Source organism: Pipistrellus hanaki, assembly GCF_964339955.1.
Source record: "Pipistrellus hanaki genome assembly, chromosome: 15".
Classification (NCBI taxonomy): Eukaryota; Metazoa; Chordata; class Mammalia; order Chiroptera; family Vespertilionidae; genus Pipistrellus; species Pipistrellus hanaki.
This window is the reverse complement of record NC_140517.1, coordinates 46,893,083-46,918,082: the sequence shown is the minus strand read 5'-3', so window position 1 is coordinate 46,918,082 and position 25,000 is coordinate 46,893,083. Positions and strand designations below refer to the sequence as shown.

General features: G+C 61.7%; 3 protein-coding genes across 3 annotated transcripts in view; 2 read left to right on the top strand and 1 right to left on the bottom strand.

Annotated features, from left to right (window-relative positions):
- Nucleotides 1-25,000, top strand: part of LOC311633470 (kallikrein-5-like) — a 176,453-nt gene that overhangs the window by 81,981 nt on the left and 69,472 nt on the right. The gene's annotated exons all lie outside the window — the stretch shown is intronic.
- Nucleotides 6,354-8,699, bottom strand: CLEC11A (C-type lectin domain containing 11A). Its single transcript, XM_084906197.1, has 4 exons — nt 8,423-8,699; nt 7,972-8,167; nt 7,445-7,636; nt 6,354-7,035 (listed from the first exon to the last, which is right to left on the bottom strand). Exons 1-4 carry the CDS (start codon nt 8,567-8,569, stop codon nt 6,590-6,592), a joined length of 981 nt encoding a protein of 326 aa, XP_084762323.1. The 5' UTR covers nt 8,570-8,699; the 3' UTR covers nt 6,354-6,589.
- Nucleotides 13,184-25,000, top strand: part of SHANK1 (SH3 and multiple ankyrin repeat domains 1) — a 56,797-nt gene continuing 44,980 nt past the window's right edge. Inside the window, 8 exon segments of the mRNA XM_084906286.1 lie at nt 13,184-13,591; nt 16,000-16,300; nt 16,409-16,612; nt 17,611-17,682; nt 19,678-19,786; nt 19,878-20,029; nt 22,823-22,990; nt 23,316-23,432. Coding sequence (XP_084762412.1) covers nt 16,043-16,300; nt 16,409-16,612; nt 17,611-17,682; nt 19,678-19,786; nt 19,878-20,029; nt 22,823-22,990; nt 23,316-23,432 — 1,080 coding nt within the window. The 5' untranslated portion in view covers nt 13,184-13,591; nt 16,000-16,042.

The window sequence follows — 25,000 nt, the reverse complement described above, 5'->3', positions numbered from 1 at the left end:
CAGACCCAGACATGTAATCGACACCTTTGTGACATTCTGCCCGTATAAGCCAGACGTGGCGAGCTGTGCGGGGCTGCGAGGTCTGGAGCCCTTTTGCGCTCTTTTCTTTTTTTATATATATATTTTATTGATTTTTTTTTTTTTTTTTTTTTTTTTTACAGAGAAAGAGAGAGGGATAGAGAGTTAGAAACGTCAGAGAGAATCATCGACCAGCCGCCTCCTGCACACCTCCTACTGGGGATGTGCCCGCAACCAAGGTACATGCCCTTGACCGGAATCGAATCTGGGACCTTTCAGTCCGCAGGCCGACGCTCTATCCGCTGAGCCAAACCGGTCTCAGCCAATAAAATGTATTTTAAAAAATAATTTAAGAGAGAGAGAGAGAGAGAGAGAGAGAGAGAGAGAGAGAGAGAGAGAGGTGGTTCCTGAGCCTGTCGGATGGGTGAGCAGAGAAGGCGGCGGAGGGCCGGGCGGGCGGCGGGTGCTCAGGCCCGAGCAGAGCCTGCAGCGGCGGGCGGGCGGATCCCAGCGGAGGTGACAGGTGACAGGTGCCGGGCGGCTGCCTCCTGCAGTGTTTCCCCACGTGGTGACAGCCTGTCTGTCACCGGGAGCACCCGCCCGCCCCCTCGCTCCGTGTTGACAGACGCGGGTCCTGATGAAGAGTGCGAGGCCGCCCTCCTGCCTGGAGGGGTGTCTCCGTGGGATCGGCGGGGCGGGGCGGGGCTGTGTGCCCCCCTCCCCCGACCCTCCTTCTCCCCCTCCCCCGCCCCCCCCCCCCCCGCCAGGGCTGTGTTCCTGGCAGGACCCCGGGTCCCGGGACCCTGTGCTCCCTCCGGGGACACTGCGGGGCGCAGAGCACGCGTGGAGGTGGGGGCTGTGGGGGCTGAAGAATGAGGCCTGCCTGCCCCTCCCCCTCTGGCAAGCAGCCCCTCCCTGGAAAGTCACCCCTACTTTTTTTTGTTTTGTTTTTTTTAAATATATTTTATTGATTTTTTTACAGAGAGGAAGGGAGAGGGATAGAGAGTAGAAACATCAATCAGCTGCCTCCTGCACTGGGGATGTGCCCGCAACCAAGGCACATGCCCTTGACCGGAATCAAACCCCGGACCCTTCAGTCCGCAGGCCGAAGCTCTATCCACTGAGCCAAACCAGTTCTGCTGTCACCCCTACTTTTGAAATGTCGGTTCCCTTTTCCCTTCAAATGTAGGCCCCTCTCCCCTCGGTCTTTCTTTTACTTTTACTTTTTAAAAAAATATATTTTATTGATTTTTTTTTTTTTTTTTTTTACAGAGAGGAAGTGAGAGGGATAGAGAGTTAGAAACATCGATGAGAGATAAACATCGATCAGCTGCCTCCAGCACACCCCCTACTGGGGATGTGCCCGCAACCAAGGTACATGCCCTTGACCGGAATCGAACCTGCGACCCTTCAGTCCGCAGGCCGACGCTCTGTCCATTGAGCCAAACAGGTCAGGGCCTTTCTTTATTTTTTTAAAATATATTTTTATTGATTTTAGAGAGAGGAAGGGAGAAGAAGAGAGAGAGAAACATCAATGAAAAAGAAATATCAATCAGCATCCTGCACTCCTCCTCCGGGGATCAACCCTTGGCATGTGCCCTGACCGGGAATCGAACCAGGATCTCCTGGTTCATAAACTGATGCTCAACCACTGAGCCACGCAGGCCACGCGGCTCCGGCTCTTCTTGTGAAGAAGTGGCCCCTGGCGATGGATTTACTGGAATGGCTGCGATGTCCGGTGTGACCAGCCGTCTCCCTAAAACCCTCAGCTACTCATTCCCTCCCCATCTCACCAACCATCTCTTCCCTCCCCCACCCCACCCCCAACCCGCCTCCTGGAACCCGCGAGTGCTGTTCCCTTTTCTGTCACTTTACCTGACGAGGCTGCTTGTCACAGGATCTTCCCTTTTCATTTTAGCTTGAGTTGTTGCCTTTATACACAGAGCTTTCACATGGAAGGCTGTCAGATCTGTGTCCTGAATGCGAGAAGGAAGGGGAAAGAATGGCTTTACGTGTTTTTTTAAAAGTGTGAAAGAAGCCGAAACCGGTTTGGCTCAGTGGTAGAGCGTCGGTCTGCGGACTGAAAGGTCCCAGGTTCGATTCTGGTCAAGGGCATGTACCTGGGTTGAGGGCACATCCCCAGTAGGGGGTGTGCAAGAGGCAGTTGGTCGATGTTTCTCTCTCATCAACGTTTCTAGCTCTCTATCTCTCTCCCTTCCTCTCTGTGAAAAAATCAATAAAATATATTAAAAATTAATTAATTAATTAATTAATTAATTAAAAGTGTGAAAGAAAAGAGCCACATGCTAACCTGACAAGCTCAGGGAAGGCCTGCGTGGCAGTCTTGCAAACTCAGAGACCTAAAATAACCACAAAAGATGGTTTGGAAATTAAATATCTAACTACAAACAGGTTACAGTGGGTAGTCATGTCCTATTTCACCTGACAAAGATCAACTTAGATCTTCTTTACTGAGCCCATTTGTGAGATGTCTGGGTAGCTTGTAACTTCCTTTTTATCGCAGACCCTTCAGGGCTCAACAAATGGCCTGGAGACATTCCTCATTGTTGTTGTTATCAAGTCAATTGTCAACCGGTAATTATGTTAAAGGACCCTGTATCCCTCTCTGTAAAAGAAGCTCATGTCCATCATTTCACTTTTACCCTATCCCAGAGGTTTCCCCCTCCACTTCGCTCTGTCCCACCTCCCTAATCCATCGCCAATGAATTTCATGTAACTCACCCCCGTCCCTCTCCTTTGACGGCAATGTATAAATATAGATGTAACTCTGCGTTCTCCGGAGCATCATCTCAATCTGTTGAGGTTCTGCTTCCTGGCCTATGTCGACAGTTTGGCTCAAATAAACTCACAGAAAGTCTTTGCAGGTTTCCATGGGTTTTGATTTTGTTTTTGTTTTCATTAACAAAAGGAAGGCACTTCCCAGAGACAGAAGAATTCACACATGGCGCTGGCCTTGCTAGGGTTTTGGCACATGCATGCACTGTGCCACCACCACCCTCTCCCCACCCCACCCCCCCCCCAAAAAAAAATATTCCCTTGTGCCCCTTTTACTTTTGTAAATTTTGGAATGCAGTCTTGATAACTTTAAAGTTTAAGTTTTTGCACAAAAATAAGACCGCTTTAGGTTCGCTTCATGTTAAGCAATTTTACCGTGAGATGCGTTACCAATAGAAATTTTAGTTAATGCCGAAACCGGTTTGGCTCAGTGGATAGAGCGTCAGTCTGCGGACTGAAGGGTCCCAGGTTCCATTCCAGTCAAGATGTACCTTAGTTGCGGGCACATCCCCAGTAAGGGGTGTGCAAGAGGCAGCTGATCAATGATTCTCATCGATGTTTCTAGCTCTCTGTCCCTCTCTCTTCCTCTCTGTGAAATATATATATATATATATATATATATATATATATATATATATATATATATTTTAATTGATTTTTTACAGAGAGAAAGGGAGATAGAGAGTTAGAAACATTGATGAGAGAGAAACACCGACCAGCTGCCTCCTGCATACCCCCACTTGCCATTTGGTACCCATGGAAATTCATCTGTATTTTGGAAACAAAAACAAAAACAAAAACCTTGTTGGAAAGATCTGAGCGGTAGTTACAGTCTAAACAAAAGTTAAGGCTCTTGCCAAAACTGGTTTGGCTCAATGGATAGAGCGTCGGCTAGGGGACTGAAAGGTCCCAGGTTCGATTCGGGTCAAGGGCATGTACCTTGGTTGCGGGCACATCCCCAGTAGGGGGTGTGCAAGAGGCAGCTGATCGATGACTCTCTCTCATCGATGTTTCAAACTATCTCTCTCCCTTCCTCTCTGTGCAAAATCAATAAAATATATTTTTTTTAAAAAAAAGTTAAGGCTCTTGACGCTTTGGGTTTTTCTACCGGTTAAAGCATGACGCGTGACCGGACTACATTTCCCATAGTACCTCGGCCCTAGCTCCAACGGGTTGGGGAGAAAGAATCTGAACTCTGATTTGAAACTGCTGAGCTCTGTCTTCATTGCAAAGGGCGTGATCCTAAGCTTGCTGGGAAATGTAGGCGATCCCCCACGTGAGAGGAGAGGGCGGGGCTTGCGGAAGGACCTCCGTGAGGCACCCAATGGCTGCCGGGAAACGTGGCGGCAGGCCTGTCCCTCAGCCGCCTGGGATTTGTAGTCCGGACAAGTCCCTGCAGGCTGGATCATCTCAGGCCTTGCGCCCTTCCTCCACCACTTCCCTGGACCCATTCATGTTTCCACCCTAGTTGCTGAGGCTTCCACTGGTCCGCGGCTCCGGATTCTCAGAGCAGGTGCTCCTCACGGAGAGCCAGGGAGGCGGCACTGGCAAAAGCTGGCCCCTGGCAGGCCTGGGAGGGGGATAAGGGTGCCATAGGCAGAGCCGAGTCGGGAATAAACCCAGAACGCTGGATGTAGGCGAGCTGATCTGATGAAGAAACTCCTTGCAAATGCCTTCCACTCACCACCCCGGACCTCTCTGCATGCCCCAGCTCCTTGTTCCTAGGCTGGTATGACAGACATCGACAGTGGCATCTAGAGCGATGGAAGTTTGTGATGGGGAAAGGCTCGGACCTGTGGAAGCCTGGGGGATCTTCCAGGAAGGAAGAGAAGCAGTTGGAGATCCGACTCATCTCAGGGTCCCCAACCTGGCCCCACCCAGCCGTCCTTGAGGCTTCATTCAAGGGGCTCCCATGTGCCAGGGTATTGCTGGGTGCACGGAGTTGCTTATACCCAGTCCTGCCCCAAGGCAGTCCCCCAGTCTGGCTGACCAGTGCAGGGGCGGGAGAGAAGTCTCACTCACATTTGCCCCATAGGAAGTGTCCTAGGCAGGACTAGAACTTGGGCCTTCTGGCTCCAGAGTCCAGGCACGTATAGCCACGAGCTGCCCGATCCACTTACTGCCAGAATGTCAAGTCCATGAGGGGGAACCCCTCCTGGGCAAAGGCAGAAACCCAACATCTGCCTCGTCTACCCTCTGGTTGCCTGTGCCATCCTGCTGTCCCCTCCCCCAACTCCCTCCAGCTTGGAAGACAAGCTTAGGGGCAAGAATTGTGAGCAAGGTCTTCAGTCCCAGGATTGACATCTTCCCGACCAGAGGCCACCCCCTCACACCCCCACCTCTCATTCCTCCTCTGGAGGGGGCATAATGCTCCCCCTTTTAGGAAATGACAGGGGTGACTGTCACTGGTTGACCCAACGGTGACCCTTTAGGCGGGTTGGTGCCACAGCTGAGAGAAGGGAAGAAGAAATGTAAGGATCTCTTGGTTTCTATGATATTGTCAGAGTCAGGACAGTGATGCCAGCATTGGGGGGGAAGACACTGGGGTGATTTCTGGGGGTCCCCACCGCCCCAGGGAATAACGGTATGAAAAATCATGGGGAAACCCTAGCTGGTTTGGCTCAGTGGATAGAGCATTGACCTGAGGACTGAAGGGTCCCGGGTTCGATTCCGGTCAAGGGCATGTACCTTGATTGCAGGCACATCCCCAGTAGGAGGTGTGCGGAAGGCAACTGATCGATGTTTCTCTCTCATTGATGTTTCTAACTCTCTATCCCTCTCCCTTCTCTGTAAAAAAAAAAAAAAAAAAAAAAAAAGCAATAAAATATATATTTTTTTTTTTAAAGAAAGAAAAATGGGGAAGGAGAGAGATCGAGTGGCTCATGCTCCACCATGTCCCACGTGGTGGGACAGTGCTCACTCACTCTCTGGGCTCATCTGAACATCCCAAGAACATACCAGGCAGGGGTGACTGTGCCTATGTCCAGATGAGGAAACTGAGGCTGGGAGCAGGGAGGAGACTGGCTCGTGGCCTCACAGGCAGGGAGTAGAGGAAGGAACATTGGGAGGGAGCCTAGACTCCCAGGCTGGGTACGTCTTCAAGTCTGTGTCTCAACCCAGACCCCGGGGGTGGGAGAAGGGGATGGATGGAGCGGTGCCCCAGGGGCCATCTGCTCAAACAAGCTTGAGTCACCCTAAACAAAATTAAACGAGGTCTTTCTCGCAGGACTTTGTCAGAGCCTTTAGCTCCTTGGCGATTCCCAGGTTTTCTCTGATCAGGGCCAAGACCTGGCAGGACAATGATTGACAGGCCCTGGGTCCCAAAGGCCCTGAGCGGGAGGGACACTCAGGGTGAAGGTGTTTGTGTGTGCAGTTATGTATTCCTGACATCTGTGTGCAGGAGTGGAGGGCCGTCTGTACAATATGCATCCCTGGTCTCCTCTGATGATTCTGGGGTTCAACTAACACCTGGTAAAGGAGGAACGGGGCAGGCACCCCACGGCCGGGTTCTTGCCTCTCCCGGCCTGCCACGCGGCCGAGGGTAAGGCCCAAAGTGCTTCCACTGCCCTCAAGGCTTTATTGTCGCCGGACCTGCCTGGTGCTCGGCGCTCCCAGGAAAAACACAGGCAAGGAAGGGGTCCCGGCCCCGCAGGAGCCCCCGCCTCCGGGATCGCCCCGCCAAGCAGGGTGGGAGGGAGGGAAGGGCGTTCTCGCTGGGTGCGCGGCCCTGGCAAAGGGCGGGTGGTGGGATGGGATGGAGGGGGGACCAGCCCCGCTACAAGGGGAACTCGCAGACGTAGTAGAGGCGCCGCTCGCAGTCGTGGTCCCACCAGGAGCCGTCGTCCGAGGCCTGCGCCACGCAGTTCTCCAGCGCGCCGCCGTTGGGCTGGTTGGGGCTGAGCGGGTGCGGCGCGGCGCTGGGCTGGCTGCCGGGCTCGGGGCCCGGCGCGCGGTGCCAGGCGAAGAAGGTCACGCGCTGGCCGTTCTCGAAGAGGTAGAGGCCCTCGGCGCGCCGGTCGTGCACGCCCAGCCACACGGGCCAGTTGTAGGGAGCCAGCGCCCCGCGCAGGTAGCGAGCGAGCGCCTCCATCTGCTGGCGGTCCGCCGGCTGCGCGAGGCTCCCGCCCCGAGCCACGCACCGCGCCTGCGCCGCCGCCTGCGCCTCAAAGTCGCGCGAGAGCAGGAAGCACTTGTGGCCCAGGCGCAGCCCCTTCAGGCAGCCTGCGGGAGAGGGGCGGGGCCAGGTCCTCTGTGGGCGTGGTTGGGGCGGAGTCTTATTTTCCCAGGGGGCGGGGCCAGAGACTCCGCGGCCCGTCAGGGAGGAGGCGGGGACAAGATCCACTAAGGGGGCGGAGTCAAGGCCGCCGGGGGCGGGGCGATACTGTAGGGACCGGACAGTAGGGGGCGTGGTGCGTGCAGAGTGGGGTCTGCTCTCCCGCGTGGTGTGGAGTGTTTCTCCCCCACCTCCCGCCTGCTCCCGGCATCCCCCCTCCCCGCTACTCTAACCTCTCCATCATCCAACACCCCCAAGTTTCAAGGAACTCCCTTGCCCCCTCCTCCTCCCACCAGTCCCCCCCGGCAGGCCTGGATCGCCCCCCTTGCCCCGCCCCGCACCCCCGTGCGGACTCACCCTCCAAGCGGCCTCGCTCGCGCTCCGCGCGGCCCTGCGCCTCCTGCAGGACCTGCACGGCGTCGCGGGCGTCGCCCACCGCCTCCCGCAGCTGCCACAGCCCCTTGGTCAGCTCCACCACGCGGGTGTCCAGCACGTGCAGGCGGACGTGCAGCTGGTGCAGGCCCGTGTCCAGGCCCGCCAGGCGGCCCACTGCATACGGACAGGGCGCGCGTCGGATGGGGACCCTGGTGGGGGCGGAATGAGGGGAGCGGAGGACCTGGGGCGGGGGGGGGGGACGGGGGGACAGGAACCTATGGCCTCTGGGGGCCGAGTTTGTGGGCTGGGAGTTGGCCGGCGGACACAGGAATCCTGGGAGGTCGGTGGCCCCGGGCTTTTGGGGGAGGCAAAGCCGGGACCCAGAGCTCACAGGGTTTGGGCGGGACGGGCTGGGCCGAGAGAATTGAAAGGTCCCCCCTTCCCCCTCCCTATGGGGAGGGGACAGTTCGTTTTGGTGGAAAGGATGGCGGAGGCTAATGATAACTCACGGATGTAAGTGATGGCGTCCTCCGGGGTGGGAGAGGGGCTGGGGTTGGGGGAGGGGGTTGGCGTGGCTTCCTCTTCTTCCTCCTCCTCCTCCCCCTGCGGGCCCTCCTCCGTCTCCCAGGCCCCTTTGTCTTCCGGGGTCCCCTCAAGACTGTCGTCCCCCGGCGCAGTGGGCAGCCCCAGGGCCTCCTGTAAATGCTGAGGCCAGGAAGGGATGGTCGCCCCATGCTGACCCCCCAGATGCTCCAACCACCCCCTCTCCCTCCGCCAGCTGTAATCTGGCTCACTGCCCTCAGTCCCTTCTGTGAGCCCAGCACCCCCATCCTCTGGACCCTCTCCCCCCCCCCCCCATCCCATCCCTCCCGCCGCCCGGCTCCCTGATCCCAACAGCCCCTGCCAAGGCCATGGTGGTCATGGTCACCACCCCGCCCCCACAGCCACTCCCCAACTTACCTTCAGCATCAGGGCCTCTCTCTCCCGCTCCTCCTCCTGGGCGCCCCCCCAGCCCCCCTCCCACTCCCTCTCGGCCCCCCGCGCCCCGTGGCCGAAACCCAGGAGCTGGGAGACCACGAGGGCCCCAAGGAGCCAGGCTGCCTGCATGGGGGTGGGCTCGCAGCACCCAAGGCCGCGGGCAGATGTCTCTGAGGAAGGATGAGGGGTCTCTGGGGGCTGGAATGTGTGCAGATCCCTGGCCCCCGGCCCCCGCCTCTCCCAGCTCCTCCCTGGTCCCTCTCCTCCCAACTCCCTTCTCCGTTCCTGGTCTCAGTTCCTCGATGTGGGTCTCTCCCCGCCTCCCCTGGCTCCCTCCCCCGAGGCCCTGCCTCTGTGGCCGGAAACCTCCAGCGTTCCAGAGCCTGGATCCCGCCCCCGGGTCTCCCCTCACGCCTGCCGCCGCCCTCTTCCCACTTTTCCAGAGCTCACTACCCCGCCCCGTTCTTTCCTTCTGCCCCGGCCAAAAGCCGCTCTGACGGGCGGGCAGAGCTCGGGGCTGGCTCTCCGAGGGATCCCGCAGACACGGCCTCCACCCAGGAGCCCCCTCAGGGGGTTGTTGGCCCGGGACCCTGTCCCCCTCTGTCGCTGGCCACTCCTCACAGGCGGGGAGCGGGGGAAGAGACTGCGGGATCCCTCCAGGGTTGTCATTACTCCGCTGGGAGAGGCTTTCCCACCCTCCTCAGGCTCTAGGGTGCCTTCTGCCCCAGGTCTCCCATCCCACTTTCCACGCTCTTGTCCCCCCCAAGACACAGGGAGTGTGTGGGACACATACATACGAAGAGCATGCGTGTGGTTGCGTGTGCAGCCCCAGGAGGCCGGCCTCTGGGATGCATTTTGCCATATATTACCCTGGAGGCCTGCAGACCAGGCCCTTCAGGACTGGGGACTCCAGACAGACGGTCCCACTGGGTGAGGGGAGGCAGTAGGAGGGGCCAGAGCGGAGGGGAGGGAGGAGGAGGGGCCAGGGCGGAGGGCAGGGAGGAGGAGGGGCCAGGGCAGAGGGCAGGGAGGAGGAGGGGTGAGTGGGGGTCAAGGATGATGCTTTCTCCCGGAGGCGGGCAGACAGGGGCTGGGCCGGGTGCACACAGGGCTCTGAGCCGTCAGCGAGGCTCATCTCCCGCCTGGACCACTGCAGTCGCCTCCTCCCGCTCGCCCCCTCCTTCCTCCCGAGCCCCTCCATCCAATCCACGCCGCTTGCCGCAGCCGGAGCAGTGCTTCCAAGCTGTAAATCAGACCGTGTCACTCCCCACTCCCCTGCTCCCCCAGCTTCCCATCACAGCGGAGGAGGAGCCAAAGCCCGCCCCTGGCGAGGGTCTGGCCTGCCCTGCGGGGAGCGGGGGGGGGGGGGGAGGGGGGGGCTGGGAAGGGCGGGTCCTTTGCCATTCTGCAACTCATCACCCCCACACCCCTGCCCCCTAGGATCCAGCCACGCAGGAGTGTGGGTACCCTCCTGGCTACTTCCTGAATGCTGAGCTCTTTCCCACCTCACAGCGTTAGCACCAGGCTTTCCATCCTTCTAGAACAAGGCTCTGAGGCCCAGCCTCTGCTCATTCCCAAATTCTCAACCCGAGCCTTCCTTTTTTAAATATATTTTATTGATTTTTTTTTTTTTTTTTTTTTTACAGAGAGCAAGAGAGAGGGATAGAGTTTGAAACATCGATGAGAGAGAATCATCGATCAGCTGCCTCTTGCACACCCCCTACTGGGGATGTGCCCGCAACCAAGGTATTATACATGCCCTTGCCTGGAATCGAACCTGGGACCCTTGAGTCCGCATGCCGACACTCTATCCACTGAGCCAAACCGGTTTCGGTGAGGCCTTCCTTTTTATCTAAAGAAGCCTGGCTTCTGCAAATTACTTTATTAAAACAGTCCCTTTTGCCCCAGCCGGTTTGGCTCGGTGGATAGAACGTCGGCCTGCTGACTGAAGGGTCCCGGGTTCGATTCTGGTCAAGGGCACATGCCCATGTTGCAGGCTCCATCCCCAATGGGAGGTGTACGGGAGGCAGCCGACCAATGATTCTCTTTCATCACTGATGTTTCTATCTCTCCCTCCCTTCTTCTCTGAAATCAATAAAAATATATTAAAAAACAAAACCACCCCTTTTGCCCTTGCTGGTTTGGCTCGGTAGATGGAGCATGGGCCTGTGGACTGAAGGGTCCCGGGTTCGATTCTGGTCAAGGGCACGTGCCCGGGTTGCAGGCTCAATCCCCAATGGGAGGTGTGCAGGAGGCAGCCGACCAATGATTCTCTCTCATCATTGATGTTTTTCTCTCTCTCTCCCTCCCCCTTCCTTCCTCTCTGAAATCAATGAAATCAATAAAAGCATATTTTTTTAAAAAAAACTTTTATCTTTTCAGTATACTCAGGATGGCGTTGTCTTGCTTGCTTGCTTGTTTGTTTGCCGTCTGTCTCCTGCCAGTGAAGGCCGGGGTTCTGATTTATGGCTGGATCCCCAGAGCTAGCACAGGGCCAACCCAGCGCCTAGTAGGTGCGCCACCAGTTGCTGAGTGAGAAAGGAAGTAACCCTTCATGGCAGGGTGGTCACTTCGCCGGGCGATGGGAAGCTTGACCATCGTGTTCCTGAGGCAGAGGCAGAGGGGCACCGGGAGGGGCCGGGGCATCCAGGGTGGATGAGGCGGCGAGGGCAGAGGGAGAGAGGATGCGCAGGCAGGAGAAGTGAGAGGCCACGCCATGCCCACTCCATGCCAGGCTCGTGACTCATGCAGGGCTTTCCCAGAGCTGGCCCGGCCGGTGGTGCCAGCGAGCATGGATCTCATCAGCCAGGGATGCCAGGGCCCAGGCTTCAAGGAAGGAAACCGAGGCTCAGCGAGGGGACAACAGCCTGCTGGAGATCACCAGCATGGAGGCAGCTGGACAAGGCTTCTGGCTCCTAAGCAAGAGCAGGGCACCCGCCCCCAGCTGCTGGGAGCCCCAGGAGTGGCCCCTGACATACATGTGCCCAAGTTTTCTCTTCCAAGAAAGCAGAGGGCATACCGAAACCGGTGTGGCTCAGTGGATAGAGCATCGGCCTGTGGACTGAAGGGTCCCAGGTTCGATTCCGGGCAAGGGCATGTACCTTGGTTGCAGGCACATCCCCAGTAGGGGGTGTGCAGGAGGCAGCTGATCGATGTTTCTAACTCTCTATCCCTCTCTCTTCCTCTCTGTAAAAAAAAAAAAAAAAAATCAATAAAATATATTTAAAAAGAAAAGAAAGAAAGCAGAGGGCAGTGTGACCTTGGGCAGGCTGCTGCCACCTCAGAGGGTGCCGGGGACCCCTCCGCAGCAGCCACAGGCCTCCAGCTGCGAGGCACAGACCGGGAGAGGCCTCGTACCCCGCAGACGGGTGCACAGCCTCTCTCGCCGATGTCACCACGCGGGCAGCTGTTCTCTCTCTCCCGGGCCCAGCTGCTCAGCACCTGGGCTGCCGGGTGGGTGTGAACCAGAGGGGGGCTGCCCGGAGCTGGGCTGGCACCTGCTCAGGCTCCCGCAAAGGCACCCGCAGCTGGAGGCGCCTCCGGAGGCACCCGGGGTGCTGTCAGAGGGAGCAGGGAGGAGGGTCCGAGGCTGGGCTAGGGGCGCCATTCTCCGGGGCACCAGGCAGCTGAGCGGGGAGAGGGACTTTGCAGCCATGGTGCTCCCCATGCACCATCGCGGGGTGAAGAGCAGGAGCCTCTGAGCCCCCCTACCGGTCCCTGACCCCTGGCTCCTCCTGGGTGACCTTGGGTAAGTAAGTAAGCGGCTTGGCCTCTCTGAACCTCCATTTCCCCCTCTGGAAAACGGGGTGGCGGGGTCCCCCCCTGGCCCATGGGTGGGTGGGAGAATGGGAGAAGCCTGTGAGTAAATCCAGACGGGAGCCCCTCACCCAGGAAGTGCTCACGAACCGTCAGCATTCGTCACGCAGGGCAGCTGTGGGGGAGGGGGACGACCCCCCCCCCCCCCCCGCCCTCTGTTGCCTGAATCTGAATGGGCGTGTGTACACCTGGGTGGTGCAGGGTGCGGGAGGTGGCTGGGTGGGTGTGATGGGGGCGCATGCATGCACACATCTCCCTACAAGTGTGTGTCTGCTTTGGGGGTGCGTGTGATCTGGAGGCCTGAGCGTGCCCGCGGGGTGCCTGTGGGGTGTGGGGGTGCATGGGTGCACAGGTGTGCGATGTGCATGTGCCGCGTGCGGAGGGCGTTTGCGGCATCGCACACGCAGGCCGGGCCGCTGCGGAGGCTGCGCATGTGCGGTGTCTGCACCTGCCGGCCAGCCCGCGCCCCTGCACCTGTGTCTGGGGAGAAGGGGGTGTGTGCGCCTTGGGGTGGGGGGGGGCCAGCGCGGGAGTCGGCAGTTCTCAGGATCCAGTTAGAGGGTGTCAGTTCAGCAACCGAGATTGATTGCGCCCTACTGTGTGCGGAGAGGGTGGGCGGGGCTCCGAGAAGAGGTGGTCCCGGGGTGTGGGTGCGGAGGGGGGGGACCGTTAGGGGGGCGGGGCCCTCTGGTGTGGGGGGTTTGGGGGGCCAGCAGGGGTGGAGTCCGGGTCCGGGATCCGGTGGCGAAGAGGAGTGGGGGGGGAGGGGGAGGGGAGGGGGTTGGGGCGGAGCCGGCGGGGGGGGGGATGGGCGAGGTTTGGGGGCGCGGGGAGGGGCGATGCCTCCGCCGCTGGCTCCCGGAGGGAGGGGAGAGGGCGGAGGGAGGGAAAGGGGGAGGGAGGCCGAGAGAGAGAGAGAGAGACCGGGTGAGGGAGAGACGGCGAGAGCGAGAGAGCGAGGAGCAGGGAGCCCGCGGAGGCAGGAGCGGGCGCGGCGGCCCGGAAGGAGGAGGAGGAGGAGGAGGAAGAGCCGGCGGAGCCGCGGCGCCCGGAGCGGCCGGGCCGGACCTGACCGAGCCGGGGCGGGCGAGCCGGGAGGGGCGCGGCGGCCGCGGCTGCGAGGGCTCGCCCTGCGGCTGGCCGCCCGGTCCCGGGCGGGGCTGAGGTCCGCGGCCCCCGCCCTCCCCCGGCCCCACCGCCCCCTTCCCGGCCCGCTCGCCCCGCGGGGCGGTGGGGCATGGCCTGAGGGTCCCCCGGCTCCGGGGGAGGGGGGTGGGGGGAGGGGGGAGGGGCTGCGGGCGCCGCCGACCGGGACTCAGCAGCCCCGCCAGGCAGGTAAGGGGGCCGGGGAGCCGGCGGTTCCGGGCGCCGCGGGGTTCGGGGGGTTCGGGGCTGGGGAGGCGGGAGGGGGCGGGGGCGCCCGGACGTCCTTGGCCGCGCGCGGCGGGCTCCGGGCCCCGGCGAGCGGAGGGGGTGGGGGTTGGGGGTGCGGGGAGGGGAGGGGAGGGGACCGTTGCCCCGGGCGACGCCAAATTGGGTGACGCCCGGGTCCCGAGTGCCCCGTCCCAGATGGCCGGCTGGATGGGAGTATGCGCCCCCATCCCCCGCCGGCAGGACCCCGGCCCCGAGCCCCCTCCCGCCCCCGGCCCGGCCCGGCCACTCCCCCGCCCCCCGCGCCCCGGGCCCCTCCCCCGATCACCCGGCGCCCACCCCCTCGGCGAGGGTCTGGCTTCGGCCTCCTCCGCCCCCTTCGACCCCCTTCTAGTTTCTGCTTCTCCTTCCGGCGCCTCCAAACCCCTCCGCCCCCCCCCCAGCGCTGACTCCCCCTCCGCACCCACCGGCCCGCGCGCCCCCTCGGCCCCCGCCCCTGGGGCCCCGCTCCCCCGGGCTCTCTCCCCCGCGGGCTCCCCAGACCCGGCCCCGCTCCCCGCCCGCCTCCCCCGCCTCCTCCCCGCCCCCAGGACCCCCCGCCGGCCGCCCCGCCGCCCCCGGCCCGGCCCGGGCCCCCGGGCGCCCCCTCTCTCCATCCCCCCGCGCCTGCCGGCTCCCAGCCGTCCCGGTGCCAGCTGCGTGCCCGCTATTCTTAGCCGCCGCCGCGCGTTTGATTCATGCCGCCCCGGCGCGGGGTGCCCGCGGGGGAGGGGCCGGCTGGGCCGGGGTTCGGGGGGCGGCGCCCGCCCAGCTCTGCCTGCGGCCCAGGGGCACCCCCTCCCGCGCCGGGGGGCTTTGGGGGGCGCTGGAGGTCAGCCAGGGGCAGCCGAGGGGGAGTGGCCGCGGGCCCCCCCTGTTGGGAGGCGCAGGGGTGGGGCCGCGCCGAGAGGGGGGACGCGGGGGTTCCTCGGGGTTCCGCGGGGTTCCGCCAGGGCGAGGAGGGGCCGCGCCGCCGGGTACCTGCCGGGCCGGGGGGTGGGGCGGGGGGGAAGGGGGGCGCAGGGGCCGGAGCCCGCGTGGGGGTGCGGTTGGCCGGCGGTGCTACCGGCTCGCCCACAGCTCTTGGAAGTCTTCCCGCGCACACAACATTTTGCCTTCCTCCCCCCGCCACCCCCCCCCCCGCCAGCCCATCCCCACTCCCCCAAAGTCAGCAGTCCCCTCCACTGCTTCCCATCTCCATGGCAACGGTGTGGAGCCGGGCCGGTGTGGGGGGGTGGGGGGAGGGACCAGGCCAGGCATTCTGGTTTCCGGCGGTGGTGGTGCCCGGGTAGGAGTGGGGGCGACGGGGAGCCAAGCGGACCCCACTGGGGACCCGCTTCCCTGAGGCTGCCTCACTGGGGAAGAGGAGGGATGGGGAGGTGACCCCACCCCGGTCCCCAGACCCTCCTCACCCCCACTCATCCCTCCCCCCACTCATCCCCCCCTCAGAGTGGGGCTACCAGTGCCAGGTGGTGCATGCCCACCCTCATCCTGCATCACCAGTTCTCAAACATGCCCACAGTCACCCCCAAACCCCCACCGACACAGGCCACCACACCCCTGCCCCCTGGACAGCCCTCCCAGGGCCGCCTCCCCAGCCCCCCCCCCACACCCTCTCACATGCCCCCCACAACCTGCACAGGCCCCTCCTGCGGCTCCCTCGGGGACACCCAGGCATGGTGCTCCGCCCCATGGCACTCCATCCGGTGCCCCCCGGGACACTGGTTCCCCCGCACACGTTTCCAGCCACCCTTCAGCGGAGTCACCAGCTCCACCCACTCCAGGCCCACGTGGCTCGGCTCCCGCTGCCCGGGCTCAAGACACCTCCCTGCCTCCCTTACTACCTCTCAGCCCCATTCCCCCCACACACATCCTACCCCCCCCCCCCAGCCGGGGAGAGGGCGGGAGGCCGGGTGAGGGCCAGGCCGGGGCAGGAGGGCAGGGTGCCGGTGGGCCGTCCGTCCACCTGTCTGTCCCCGGCTAATTTTAGCCGCCCTCGCCGTGGCCCGGCAAAGTGGGCCAGCAGCTCCCGCGGTGATTCTGCGGTTTCTGGGACACCAGCACGCTGACCCAGCGGCAAAGTGGGGCGCAGGAGGGGCGGGGGCTGCGCGCAGGGCCAAGGGCAGGGAAGGAGACGCGTGCTGGCAGCGTGGCAGGCGTGGGGGGGTGTGCGCAGGCGGGGTGAGGGCGGCAGCGTCTGGGGGCGTGTCCGGCCTCGAGCCGGGCCTCCGGCAGTGTGGGGCCACTGGCCTGGACTCCGGGGCCTCTGAAGGGTCGGGGCTCCGAGGCTGACGGCCACCCTTGCCTCCCCCCCTCCCCCGCCACCCCCACAGCGACCTGTGATGCTGCCGTCCCCCATCGCCCCGTGGCCCCACGATGACCCACAGCCCCGCCTCGAGCGAGGACGAGGAACGCCGCAGCGCCAGCGAGTGCCCCGAGGGCGGCTCAGAGTCCGACAGCTCCCCCGACGGGCCCGGGACAGGCCCCCAGGGGACCCGGGGCCGGGGCAGCGGCGGGGCGCCTGGCAGCCTGGCCTCGGCCGGAGGCCTCCAGGGCCGCTCCATGTCCTCCCTGGACGACGCCCACTTCAGCATGATGGTCTTCAGGATCGGCATCCCCGACCTGCACCAGACAGTGAGTGGCGGGTCCCCCGGAGGCCCCCCGCCTGGCCCAGCGTGCCCCCCACCCGCTCCCCAGACCCGCTCAGGCCCTCCCCGCGGCCCGGCCGCCTCTTCCCGCCAGAAATGCCTGCGCTTCAACCCTGACGCCACCATCTGGACGGCCAAGCAGCAGGTGCTGTGCGCCCTGAGCGAGAGCCTGCAGGACGTGCTCAACTACGGCCTGTTCCAGCCCGCCGCCTCCGGCCGCGACGCCAACTTCCTGGAGGAGGAGCGGCTGCTGCGGGAGTACCCCCAGTCCTTCGAGAAGGGGGTGCCCTACCTGGAGGTGAGCCCCAGCCTCCCGCGGGGGCGGAGGCCGCCCGCCACACACACAGCGGCCCCTCCAGTCCCCGTCCCCCCCCCACGGGGCCCGAGCAGGGGCCCCGGAGAACCGCCCGGGAGTCAGCGGGGCCCAGGCCCAGGGACGGCGGTTCTCCGAGCTCCGAGCGGCAGAGCGGCCCTGCGAACGCCCCGCCCGTCCCCGCTCCCGGCTTCCCCTCCCTGTCACGCTGGGGAAGGAGTCCTAGTTTTGGCAGGTGTTTCAGGACGTTCCCTTATAGTTTGCACCCACACAGTAGGCCTGCGCCCCCACAGTAGGCCTGCGCCCCACAGTAGGCCTGCACCCCCACCGCCTGTGCCCCCACAGTACGCCTGCATCACCACAGCAGGCCTGCGCCCACACAGTAGGCCTGCGCCCACACACCAGGCCTGCACCCACACAGCCTGTGCCCTCACAGTAGGCCTGCACCCCCACAGCAGGCCTGCACCCCCACAGCAGGCCTGCGCCCCCACAGTGGGCCTGTGCCCACACAGTAGGCCTGCGCCCCACAGTAGGCCTGCACCCCCACAGCCTGTGCCCCCACAGTATGCCTGCATCACCACAGTAGGCCTGCGCCCACACAGTAGGCCTGCGCCCACACAGTAGGCCTGCGCCCACACACCAGGCCTGCACCCACACAGCCTGTGCCCCCACAGTAGGCCTGCGCCCTCACAGCAGGCCTGTGCCCACACAGCCTGTTCCCACACAGTAGACCTGCGCCCCCACATTGGGCCTGCACCCCCACAGCGGGCCTACACCCCCAGAGTAGGCCTGCGCCCTCACAGCAGGACTGTGCCCATGCAGCCTGTGCCCACACAGTAGGCCTGCGCCCTCACAGTGAGTCTGCACCCCTCTGCCCCCCCACCCCAGGCCGCGGCTCAGGGGCAGTCCCGCCTCCTCCCCAGGCCCTGACTCTGGCCTCTGTCTCCCCCCTTCCCCCCCTCACCCCCCCCAACCCCCCGCAGTTCCGGTACAAGACCCGAGTGTACAAACAGACCAACCTGGACGAGAAGCAGCTGGCCAAGCTGCACACCAAGGTGAGAGGGCCCTGCTGGCACCTGCCCCCCCCCCCCCCCCCCGCCGTCACCCGTGCCCTGCCGAGCCCACGGCCCAGCCACAGCTCCCCACCTCTTCCTGACAGCCCCCCCACGGGCCTCAACCCTTTTGTTCCTCTGCCAGGAGAGCCCCCCATGCTCCCCTCTCCGTATCGTCACTCCTTAACCTCCTCTCGGGCCCCTCACCCCACTGCCACCCGGCTCCCACCGGCTTCATCCCTGGACTCTCCTGTCCCGTCTCCTGGGCCCCTTATATCCGTGCAGGGCCCCTCGCCCCCTGAGCCTGGACGGTGACACCCAGTGTCCCTCTGCCTGGGACTGATTCATAGGTACCCCGAGTCCCCCCATCCCTCAGCCTGAATCTCTGTCAGACCCAGAGATGCCCCGGCCCCAGCCACATCCGTCCTCAGGCGCCTGGCCTTCCCGGGCTCGGACTGTGTGTCTCTCCTGGTCCCGAGAAGCCGGGAGGCAGCCAAGGGGCTGCTTTGGTCACAGTGAAGTGAAGCCCAGTGGCGTGGCTCAGTGGTTGAGCACCCACCTATGAGCCAGGAGGTCACAGTTCGATTCCTGGTCAGGGCACAGGCCCGGGTTAACATGCTGGATCCCCAGTAGGGGGCGTGCAGGAGGCAGACCATCAATGACTCTCTCTTCGTTGATGTTTCTCTCTCTCTCTCTCTCCCCCTCTCCCTTCTTCTCTGAAAACAATAATTTTTTTTTTTTTTTAAACAGTGAAGGGCCCTAACCAGTTTGGCTCAGTGGATAGAGCATCGGCCTGTGGACTGAAGGGTCCCAGGTTCGATTCCGGTCAAGGGCATGTATCTTTGTTGCGGGCACATCCCCAGCAGGAGGAAGCTGATGGATGTTTCTCTCTCATCGATGTTTCTAACTCTCTATCCCTCTCCCTAACTCTCTGTAAAAAAAAAAAAATCAGTAAAATATATTTAAAAACACACACAAAAACAGTGAAGGATCCTTGTCATTTGGGGATTCCTCATCTTCCGCCCCTCCCCCTCCGGTCCCCCCCCACTCCTGCAGAATGCATGCAGCCTAGTTCTTCCCCAAATGTCCCATCCCTCCACACCTGTGCTGCCCACAGGGGGAGCCACTGGCCATACCCCGCTCCTCAGCAGCAGCACTTGTGGTGGGTCCCCAAGCTCAGCCAGGCTGTGCGTGTGAAACGCATGCCAGACTTCAAAGAAACATCCATGAGAGAGAAACATTGATCCGCTGCCTCCTGCACGCCCCCTGCTGGCGATCGAACCCCGACCTGAGCCTGTGACCTTTTGGTGTAAGGGATGGCCCTCAACCAGCTGAGACACACCAGCCAGCGCATTTTTATATAATTAAAAGTTTTATTTATTGGTTGGTTGATGAGAAAAAGAGAGAGAGGAGGGAGGGAGAGAAATATATCAATTTGTTGTTCCACTTATTGGTGCATCATGGGTTGATTCTGGTATGTGCCCTGACCGGGGATCAAACCCACAACCTTGGTGTTTTAGGACGATGTTCTAACCCGCTGAGCTATCCAGCCATGCTGTTCCTGTCTTTTCTTTTATTATTTTTTAAAATCCTCACCCAAAGATTATCTCCCCCCCCCCCCAATTGACTTCTAGAGAGAGTGGAAAGAAGGGAGGAGAGGGAGAGGGAGAGGGAGAGGGAGAGGGAGAGAGAGAGAGAGAGAGAGAGAAACATCAATGATGAGAGAGAATCACTGACTGGCTGCCTCTTGCACGCTCCCTAAGGGGGATGGAGCCCACAACCCAGGCGTGTGCCCTGACCGGGAATCGAACTGTGACCTCCTGGTTCATAGGTCGGCGCTCAGTCACTGAGCTACGCCGGCCGGGGCCCCCGCTTCTTTCTTAAAGAAGTGGTTACTAGGGACTCCCCGTGCCTGGTGTGGCCGCCGTGTATGTCACTGGGGACCCCGGCTTCCCACAGGCCCCCTCACGGCCTGTCCTCTCTCCTGTCCACCCTCAGACCGGCCTGAAGAAGTTCCTGGAGTACGTGCAGCTCGGGACGTCGGACAAGGTGGCGCGGCTGCTGGACAAGGGGCTGGACCCCAACTACCATGACTCGGATTCGGGAGGTGGGCACGGGGCCCGGGGCCTGGGGGGAGGGGGAGGGGCGCCCCCGCCAGGCCCGGGGGCTGCCGCTGACTGTGGGCGTCTCACCCTCAGAGACCCCCCTGACGCTGGCTGCCCAGACGGAAGGCTCCGTAGACGTGATTCGAACCCTGTGCCTGGGCGGGGCCCACATCGACTTCCGGGCCCGCGACGGCATGACGGCTCTGCACAAGGCCGCGTGTGCCCGGCACTGCCTGGCGCTCACGGTGAGGCGCCAGACCCCCGGGGCCCGCCCGCAGGCCCGAGGCACCCCCGAGTGGCCGTGTCCCCTACACAGACTGTCCCCGGCCAATGGCCCCACGCCCTCCCTCTTCCTCTCCCTCCCTCGTCCCTCCTCCTACTGGTCTGAGACCCCCCTCCGGCCCCAGGTGCAGCCACCGCCCAGCTCAGGACCAGCGACAGCTGCTAGTCACACGGGGATCAAACCCACAACCTTGGTGTCTTAGGACGATGTTCTAAACTACTGAGCTATCCAGCCCTTTCCTTTCTTTTAAAAACAAAACAAAACAATTTATTGATATATTTACAGAGAGGAAGAGAGAGGGATAGAGAGCTAGAAAATTCGATCAGCTGCCTCCTGCACACCCCCCACTGGGGATGTGCCCACAACCAAAGTACATGCCCTTGACCGGAATCGAACCTGGGACCCTTCAGTCACAGGCCGATGCTCTATCCACTGAGCCAAACCAGTTTCGGCTTCCTTTCTTTTTTCTTTTCTTTTCTTTTCTTTTCTTTTCTATCTTCACCCAAGGATATTTCCCCTCCCCATTGACTTCTAGAGAGAGTGGAAAGGAGGGAGGAAAGGGAGAGGGAGGGAGGGAGGGAGGGAGGGAGGGAGAGAGAGATAGAGAGAGAGAGAGAGAGAGAGAGAGAGAGAGACATCGATGGGTTGCCTCCCACACATGCTCCCATTACAGCTGATAATGCCCTGCGCCCAGGTCGATGACATGACTCTCCCAACACCCGGATTCTTGGTGTCCCCCATTCCCTCTGACCCAGCAGCAAGCACCCTGCCATTGTCTCCCTGAGGGGTACACCCCCACTCCTGCCCTTTGAAATGCACCGGGAGCTCCCTGTTTTGCCCCCAGATAGAGACCCTCCGCCACACAAACACACACACACACACGCGCACACACACACACACACACACCTGCACACACAGCCCCCTCCACGCTTCACCCAGTGGTCACTCCCCGAGCACACACACCTTCTCTCGCAAGCCGGCACGGCCCCTCCTCCAAAACAGAGGAGCCGCATCTACCCACAGAGTACATTCACGGAGTCAGCTTACACAGTCTTATTTTAAAATACTATTTCCTTTTAATATATATATATATATATATATATATATATATATATATATATATATAGTATTGATTTTATGCAGAGAGGAAGGGAGAGGGATAGAGAGTTAGAAACATCGATCAGCTGCCTCCTGCACACCCTCCACTGGGGATGTGCCCTCAACCAAGGTGCATGCCCTTGACCGGAATCGAACCTGGGACCCTTCAATCTGCAGGCTGACACTCTATCCACTGAGCCAAACCGGTTTTGGCTTTTCTCTCATCATTGATGTTGCTATCTCTCTGTCCCTCTCCCTTCCTCTCTGAAATCAATAAAAAGAACCCCAAACGTAGTCAAATCCAGCCAACACACACCTCTTACATACCCTGGAACCCACAGACCCTCTTAATGTCCCCCAAAATGCACTGTCCCCCCTCCCCCAGATCCAGACCTCCCTGGCCGGTCTCGTAGCCACTAGCCACCTGGGTGGGCCGTTTAGATCTCAAGTGAACGGAAATCAAGACGTAGGCTTCTGGTGCCCGGCCAGTGTGGCTCAGTGGTTCAGCATCGACCTCCGAACCAGGAGGTCAAGGTTCGATTCCTGGTCAGGGCACCTACCCGGGTTGTGGGCTGGATCCCCAGTGCGGGGCGTGCAGGAGGCAGCTGATCAATGATTTTCTCTCATCATGGGTGTTTCTCTCTCTCTCCCCACCCCTCTCCCTTCCTCTCTGAAATATATATATATATATATATATATATATATATATATATATATATATATTTATATTTATATTTATATTTATATTTATATTTATATTTATATTTATATTTATATTTATATTTATATTTATTATTTTCTTTTTTTTAATATATTTTTTTGCTTTTTTACAGAGAAGAGGAGAGAGGGATAGAGAGCTAGAAATGTCGATGAGAGAGAAACATCCACCAGCTGCCTCTTGCACACCCCCTACCGGAGATGTGCCCGCCACCAAGATACATGCCCTTGACTGGAATCGAACCCGGGACCTTTCAGTCCGCAGACTGACGCTCTACCACTGAGCCAAACCGGTTTTGGCATTCTTTTCTTTTTTTTTTTTTTAATTTATTGATATGGTATCACATAATCCCTGAAATATATTTAAAAACAAAAACCTTGGGATTCCTGGGCTCACTAGCCTCTGTGGCTGCAGAGTTGGGGATGCGGCCGTGGCCGTGGCCGTGGCCGTGGCCGCAGAGCGGGCTGTTGGACAGCGCCAAGCCGGCCGTCCTCCCAAAGGGTGCTGCCAAGCCGTCCTAATACCACTCGATGCCTCCAGACTGCCGGGCCCGGAGGGGTTCCTTGCGTGGGACCCTCCCTGCCCTCGAGCCCCTGGCCCCAGCGAGCCCGGCCCGCTCCCCACCACCCACACATGCTCCTTCCCCGGCTCCTCCTGGGCCCCATCCGTGGGATCTTGGTCCCAATAAGACCTCCCCCTGGTCCAGGGTCTCCTGCAGCCACACTCCGCTCCGCTCTTTGTCCCCGCGTCCATCCCACCAAGTAGGCAGGCACGTGGCTCCGGGTCCCCTTAGTAGCTCATCCCGCGTCAGCTGAGCGGGCAGCTGGCCTGCAGGCCTCCTCCTGAAGGTCGCACAAGGGCATCGGGACAGAACTGTGGCTTTGCAGAAGGAGCCAGTCCTCCCACAACCGTTGTCTGTCTTGTCGCCCCGCGTCCCAGGCGCTCCTGGACCTCGGGGGCTCCCCCAACTACAAGGACCGCCGGGGGCTCACCCCGCTGTTCCACACGGCCATGGTGGGGGGCGACCCCCGCTGCTGCGAGCTGCTGCTGTACAACCGGGCGCAGCTGGGCGTGGCCGACGAGAACGGCTGGCAGGAGATCCACCAGGTGCCCCGCCTGGGGGGCGGGGCGGGGGGCGGGGCTGGGCACGGGGCGGGTGCCTGGGCCCACAGGGGCCCCGGATCAGGGACTGCGGATCCGGGCGCTGGGGGCCTCCCAGAGGGAGGAGGTGAGGGTGCATGGGGGTGTCCACACCGGAACCCGGAGGGAACATGGGTGGGACGGCGTCTGGGGCTTCCGAGGGGCCAGGCTGGACTCCTGGGCCTCGCGATGACCTGGGTCGCCAAGGGGGAGCGGGCAGGAGGGAGGAGGGCGGCGGAGCAGGGCGCCCAGCCCAGCGGAGGCTCTGACCGGCCCCGGCCCCGGCCCCCAGGCCTGCCAGCGGGGCCACTCGCAGCACCTGGAGCACCTGCTCTTCTACGGGGCAGAGCCCGGAGCCCAGAACGCCTCGGGGAACACCGCCCTGCACATCTGCGCCCTCTACAACAAGGTCTGCCCCTTCTCCGTCCGTCCGTCCGTCCGTCCTCTATCCATTCGTCCATCCATCCATCTGTCCGTTTATCAGTCCATCCTTCTGTCTGTCCGTCCATCCATCCATCCATCCGTCCGTCCGTCCTCTATCCATCCGTCCATCCATCCATCCATCCATCCGTCCGTCCGTCCGTCTGTCCGTCCATCCATCCATCCATCCATCCGTCCATCCGTCCGTCCATCCATGCATCCATTCATCCGTCCTCCATCCATCTATTCGTCCGTCCGTCCATCCATCCATACACCCATCTGTCTGTCCAACAAGTCTTACTGAGCATCGTCCCTGTGTCCGGCCGGGAACTGGGTGCCGGGGACCAGGGAGTGAGTGAGCGGCACAGCCCCCCAGGTCAGGGGCCGTGCTCAGAGGGAGGGAGCCCCCGTGTGGGCCTGTGCTCAGGGGAGCAGGTGTCAGCGGAGCAGAAAGGTGTGTGTGTGGGAGGGGGGGGGGACAGGGGAGGGAGCTCCGGGCTGGCCATGGCCAGGGCGGAGAGAGTCCAGGCCGTCACCGGACGGGTCAGTGAGCCCGAGGTTCTGTCTCATGTGCGTCTCCGTTCAGCCGCCTGCTGAGCACCGGTGCACGGGGGGGAGGGGGCCTGCCCTGCAGGGGGCAGAGGAGAGGCCCAGCCCAGCCCCTGGCCGCCCTGCCCCCTCCCCCGCGCCCGGGGACAGTGTGTTGTAAGTGGCAGCAACGCGGGACCAGCAGGTGGAGGCGGCCTGCAAGGAGCTGGCCGAGGCTCTCGGTTCCGGTTCTGGTTCCGGTCCCGGTTCCGCTGGGCCAGTGGGGTTGGCAGGAGCTGATGACCGGCCCCTTTGCTTCTTGTGTGGCAGGGTCGCTGGGCAGGAGCCCTCCGGAGCCTCAGCCTCCCCCCCACCTCCAAAGGCTCCCTGCCCCCCCACCCCCAACCCCCGGGATGCTGACCACGGGGGCCTGAGAGGACAGGGCCTGGCCACCACTGCCGGCCCACAGCCCCTTCCCCCCTCCCCCCTGCTCCGTCTCCAGAGCAGCCCGCCCCCTCCGCCTCACCAGCCCTCGCAGCGCTGGGATTGGCAGGTGGCCACATGCTGCCCGGGTGGCAGCACGCAGTCTGCTCGGCGCCTGCAGAGGGTGTTTGTCAAACCCAATCGCATGGTGCCTGTGCACTCCCTGCGCTCCAGTGCTTCTGTCTCTCCGGCTCCCCGACAAGGCCTCTGCCCCCACCCCTGGCTTCCCCCGCCCGCCCCCAGCCCCCCCGCCCCCATGCATGGCCCGGGGGCAGCCTGGGACCCCCATACAAGCCCTGTCCCCCCCTCCCCTCTCGGAGGCTCCGCCCCCTCCCTGCAGTGGGAATGGCACCCGCTGATGGAAGGGGATGAGAGACCCTATATATTAAGTGCTCATCGTGGGAAGGCAGCTGCGATCATAATAATAATTATCGTCATTACCATAACCATTATCCGTCAGGGTCCCGTCAGGAGCTGGAAGCCACACCACTCATTTGAGCAGGGGAGACGTCATAACGGAGAATTAACAGGGAGGACGGTTCCGTC